The 6000-nt window shown below is 47.3% G+C and overlaps 1 protein-coding gene across 1 annotated transcript; it reads right to left on the reverse strand.

Moving 5' to 3' along the window:
• Positions 1–1217: 1217 nt before the first annotated feature.
• Positions 1218–5612, reverse strand: LOC129815248 (G-protein coupled receptor 37-like 1). The gene is made up of 2 exons (XM_055868861.1): positions 4691–5612; positions 1218–3909 (listed from the first exon to the last, which is right to left on the reverse strand). The coding sequence occupies exons 1-2, from the start codon at positions 5384–5386 to the stop codon at positions 2938–2940; spliced, it is 1668 nt and encodes a 555-aa protein (XP_055724836.1). The 5' UTR covers positions 5387–5612; the 3' UTR covers positions 1218–2937.
• Positions 5613–6000: the final 388 nt, after the last annotated feature.

The raw sequence follows: 6000 nt of genomic DNA on the forward strand, positions 1-6000 counted from the left end.
AGGGACACATGGAGACAAAGAGGTCCAGAACCTCTGCCCCCTCTGGGAACTGGGCCCAGGGTTCTCTGCAGGGTTCTATTCCCAGGCTTACAGAGCACTGGACCCCCAGAACTGGTTATGTTTGCATTCTCCAGCGTTCTGGAGCTGGCTGCTAGGCTGTAGCCATGGCAACGTGTAGATAGGGCTCTGATCAGAGGATGTATGTTTCCTGAGCCTGCTGAGCCTGGAGTGAACATGACAGAGGGCCTTAACACGGTCAGTACACGCACACGTACACACACACACACGTACACACGTACACACACACACACACACACACACACACACACACACACACACACACACACACACACACACACACACACACACACACACACACACACACACACACACACACACACACACACACACACACACACACACACACAATCCCACCTCACTTTATCTCAAATGCAGATAAGGTTTTAAAACCTTGTCTGATGAGAAATGTAAGCAGTCTGAGAGGCTGAACCTTCCCATTATGCAGCTTCAGACACTCAATGGTGGCTTGGTAGGCAGAAGATAATTTAATGTGCAGCAAAGTGCATGAGGCGAGGACTGGTGTATGGGGCAGTACTGAGCGTCTGGCCTGAACAAACGAGAGACCAGACAAATAAGGCCCTTCATCCGTTGTCATGGAAACCACAGGGGAACTGAAGGGTTTGGGAAAGTGCGGGTTGTTTTGGTCGCCTAGTGCCCTCTTCCCCATCTCCTCTCATCTCTCTCTCTTGCTTCTGTTTGGTGACTGTGAGGGGGCCTTGAATGTGACGGTAGCTTGGCAACTCCCCCGGTGGTTGGCCATTGTAATGCAGTGAGGGGGCTGGGGAGAGGGCTGAGGAACAATGCTCTTCTTATGAGAGCCCCCCTCTCGCAGGCCCAGGCAGAACTAAGTGGGAGGACAAATATTTCAGCTCAGGGAGCCGAGACGGAACACACAGGACAGGGGCAACCAGATGAAAAATCCTCACTGTCAATATCCCCTCTGCTGTGAGTGTGTGTGTGTGAGTGGATGACGGATGAATATGTATGTCTGTTATAATGTGTATGCGTGTAGGTGTGTGCATTGTGTGTGGGCAGACATGGTGGTCTCTTTAACTTGACACTGACTTGTTCATGCACTGATAGATGCATGCTTTCCCTCAGCCATGATTTATTTTCCAGTGAAAAACAAGACCACAGACATTGTCTCACTGTTTATTGGGTACAACTGAATAAAAAACAGGCAAAACATCTGATCCACAGTCAGTTCCGATAGTAAATACTACCTCAGATACACAATGTTAACTTCAAACCAGACATAATTACAGTATATTCACAATACAAGAGAATACATACCAATTCCCCAAAAAACTATAAATGTTTTTATTTATCGTTTTTTACTACATTCATATGATTTGACTGATCTCTTTTTGAGGAAGGAAAGTTATGAGAAGTACAGATTGTATACATGTACAAGGTAATATTGAGGACAATGAAAGTTGTTCATTGGGTCCTGATATCTGAGCAAGTCAAAATGTTCCACTGTTGTGTCACGACAGTATAACAACATATATCAGCATTGTATCGGTCAGATTGTACTGTACACAGATTCACCATTTTTATAGGGATTGGTTAGGTTCTATCTCGACATCTATGAACATATTGACACAAGAGCAATTGTGTGGACTAGTGGTTACATTAAAAGCCTTTAATAATCATGAATAATGTTTATCTGTAGAAGAGATGTGGTGTTAAGATCTGGGCCCGTATCCACACAGCGTTTCAGAGTAGGAGTGCTGATCTAGGATCTGGCCATATAATATTATTCATCATGATCTAAAAGGCAAAACTGATCCAAGATCAGCACTCCTACTCTGAGACGCTTTGTGGATATGCTCAGCAATAGCATGGTTCTTGAAGGGAAACATGTTGAGAAAACCCTGAGCTGTACAGCTAAAATACTACAACACAACAGTGAATTCTTAACACACAAGACAGTTGATTTGCACCCTATTCCTGGAGAAATCGTAGGAAGACTACACTGTAGTGGTTGTTATTTACTCAGATAATGACAAGTAATATTTACTCCACGTGTAAACAGTCAGTCATCAGTGGTGATGGGTGTTATGACGTGTGTTTGACGTGTACCATTCTACTACATTCCTTCCCTTGTAGATCACTGTGAGATGGAGTGCAGGCCAGGGGAATAGAGAGGAGTTAGAGAGAGAACAATTAGCCCACAGACACAGTCAGAGGATCCCTCAATGGCTCTTTCTGTTGTTAATCTCCACTAATAAAACACAGGAAATTAGAAAACACAACAAGAATCCAGACCATAATTCACAGCTAAATTAATTGTTTGCTTTTTAACATTTTATTTATCAAACGAGAGTATACTAGTAAAAAAAAGTCAAGAAAGGTTCATGTCAGTGTATTCAGCTCTGGATCTCTCCTAGCATTCAGCTGTGCCACTACAATTGATATGTTGTCTCATGTCATAATGGACTGTCTGTAATGATCTTCATCACTTATCTCACGGCTAGGAGGGATTGAAGACAACCAAAGCCCTAGCCATGAGTTTATTCAGTAGTCTGTCTGTAACCACAAGTCTCTCAAAACAAATTGCCTTAAACTCAAGAGGTGTCTTTAAGCAGGAAGTCGCCCGCTGTGCATGATGATGTCCATAGTGCTGTCTACCTTTAATCTCACGAGTCTTCTTGGTAAAATAAGTGTCCCTCTAAGGACCAAGCATTAAAGGTATCCTTTATCTTCATTCAGTGCAATGCCCAGCACAGCCAGTGTGGGCAGAGAGAGGTTGGGGTAAGAGAGCTGGGTTCTTGAGGTCCAAGGGTAGCGTGGGCACTTTGTCCCCCAATGAGGTGACTCCTGGCTAGGCAGGGAGAAGGCAAGGAGAGGTACTCAGCAGGGTGTTCCGATGGCCATGAGAGAGGAGCTGTCTTTGGCCTTGTCATAGAAGATGGCTGGTATGGTTCCAGACACAATATGCAGCTTCTCCTCTTTGGTGGTGGATGGAGAGAGTGATGACGGGGTTGAGAGAGAGGATGGGTAGGTGGAGACTGCGGTGGTGGTAGTGGAGGATGATGATGATGAAGAGGCTCCATTGGGTAGACATTCCTCACAGCAACAACAGCAACAGTCCATGAAGGCTTGGCCCAGAGAACGACACAGACACAGGAACAACACCGGCGTTGCCGAGCAACGGACAAACAACAGGAACTGGCCAATCAGAGCCAGCAGGGCCTCAGTCGTTGTGGAGACGGGGTTGGCGATGTAGGCCAGGGCAATGTTACAGACGTTCTCGGGGAGGTTACACACGGCATAAACGATGGCCATCGCCACAACTGTAGAACTACACCTACGGTCTCTCTTCAGCTGCTGCTTCTTGGAAGAGGAGGAGGACGACGACAAAGAGGAAGAGGAGGAAGGGCGTATTCTTTTTCCTCGTACTACTGTGCTGCTCACCTGTTTCGTCCGTGCCTCCTCAGCGACAACGTGTCTCGTCGCCAGCTGACAGGCGAGGGTGAAGAGGAGCGGCAGGCAGAAGTAGCAGCCGAAGTACCACCACATGCGAGCCTCGTGGTAGGTCAGCACCAGGGAGTAGACCGACTCAGGCAGGCTCAGGGAGGGCCGCCGGACACACAGGTCCACCACGTAGCCCCCTGGCTGGACGGAGACCTCCTGGGTGAGCTGCCACAGCAGCAGCTCTGGAGCAGCCAGGACCATGGAGCCGATCCAGACCACAGACAGCTTGGCCAGGATGGACTGGCAGGGCTCCACCCGCGGTGCCTGAGGCTGGGGGCTGGTCACTGCGTGGAACCGGTCAATGCTCAACGCACACAGGCTGAATGTGGCTACTCCCAGAGAGGTCACCTGGAGGGAGAGGGGGAGAGAGGGAGGGGGAAAAGGCAGAGAGTGAAGATGGGCGAGAGGGGTGAGGGAAAAGGAGAGAAAATAATTAACCTATTCATTAACCTATGCAAATTAACCTATTCAGCTAGGTTTAAAAGAGCATATAGAATAGCATTAGAACGTCTGTCTGACCCAGATCCCCTACTTGATAAGAGTTCCTAAGAACCTCAGTTAATTACACACACCCCACCAGACAATTAACACGAGGCGCTTGTTAGCATAACAATAGGCTAACTACCATAACACATAGGCAGCTGGCAGACTGGGGCTATACACGGGCAGTGGTGCGCATAGTGCAATTACAACATATAAAACACACACATTATGGTGATTAAGTACAGTTTGAGTCTGAAAGACATTGGAAATACCCAGACTAAGGGAACAGCCAGAGCAGGGCTTGCACCATCAACCCTGAAAATGCACTCTTCCAGCCCCAATAGCAGAGGCGGCCCCAGTGCACTCACACAGGGACTATATTAAAAAGCTATACAAATAGTCGGTTATAACCACCATCCTGTCGTCCCTATATGTGTAGGTATAATCATTTTTATTGCTACAAAAGTATAACTTGTGTGTATGACTGGCCTACTGTTCAATAATGGGAGAACGAGGAAAGCTAGAGTTGTGATGCAGAAATAACGGGACACATACGCGCGACGCAACAGGTGCATCTCTTTGTGCTTGTTAATGCACCCTGCCGACATGTCCTCACGTGCGTAGACGTTCAACGTGAACTGTTTACCTCCATGTAGGGCACGATCCGACAGGACAGGTCCCCTAGCAACCTTCTCTTGGTGAGCTCGTTGAAGACGACCACGGGCAGACAGAAGAAGAGCACGAGGAAGTCCCAGAATGCCAGACTGGCCAGGATGCAGTTCCACGCGCTCTTCAGGTAATAATTGTGCCAAACGATACACATGAGCGCGAGGTTACCAACGATGCCCATGGCGAATAGGATGAGGGCGAGGAGCATCACTGCGTAAGCCCCGTATGAGCTGTCGGTTACCGGGTAGAGCGGGTTGTGGAACAGCACCGAGCCCTTGGAAGAGTTTCCCCGGGATCTGCCGTGCCTGTCCGGGGTGCTGTTGGCCAGGTGTGGGCCCTTGGGCGTTGTGAAGTAGCCGTCCGGTTCATACGGTCTTGGGTGTTGGTAGCTGTGGGGAGACTGCTGGTCCTGTTTCCTCGAGCTCCCATCCTTGGCGCCCCGGGGGATTCTCTTTTGGCTAGCGTCTGGTTCATGCATCAGGTGTTCAATATATCCCATATCACCTCCAATCTGATTGAGATTCAACTCAGAGTCTGACTCCCCGGTCCCCGTCGTCAGTGCACCTGCATCCCCGTCCCTCTCCTGAGTCCTCAGCGCTGTGTAACCAGGAACGACATGTCGGGGCTCCGCAGCGCCCAGGAAAAGTAACAACAAAGCAAAAAGAGGAGTCATTTTAAGAATTTAAATATGATTGTCTTTTACCTTGATAGAACGCTGAGAGCAATGCAGTTCTATATTCTGCAAGTATTGCGCTAGTTTAAATACAGTCTGTATAAGTCAAATATATCCACAAATAGTTTTAGAAGAGCGTCCAAACTTCAGTCCGCCGGCTGGTTCGTTCTGATGTACAATTTTGAGCGTCTGTCTGGCTCAAACTTGCATGCCCGTTATTCATTATGTTCTGCAAATGGAAGAGACCACATCTGCCCTCTTGTGGCCTAGATAGACGAGGCAAGGACCTCAAACTGTATTCAGAGCAAACGCAAAGTTCAGTTCAATCAAAGCAAGTCAGTTAATCTTTATCTGGGAATCCCCATATTGGCAGTGGTGGAAAAAGTACCCAATTGTCATACTTGAGTAAAAGTATAGACACCTTAATACAACGTTACTCAAGTAAACGTGGAAGTCACCCAGTAAAATACTACTTGAGTAAAAGTCTAAAAGTATTTGGTTCTAAATATACTTAAGTATCAAAAGTAAAAGTATAAATCATTTCAAATGCCTTATATTAAGCAAAGCAGATGGCACCATTTTCTTGTTTTTTTAATTCATGGATAGCTAGGGGC

Source organism: Salvelinus fontinalis, chromosome 18 (genome assembly GCF_029448725.1).
Source record: "Salvelinus fontinalis isolate EN_2023a chromosome 18, ASM2944872v1, whole genome shotgun sequence".
NCBI lineage: Eukaryota > Metazoa > Chordata > Actinopteri > Salmoniformes > Salmonidae > Salvelinus > Salvelinus fontinalis.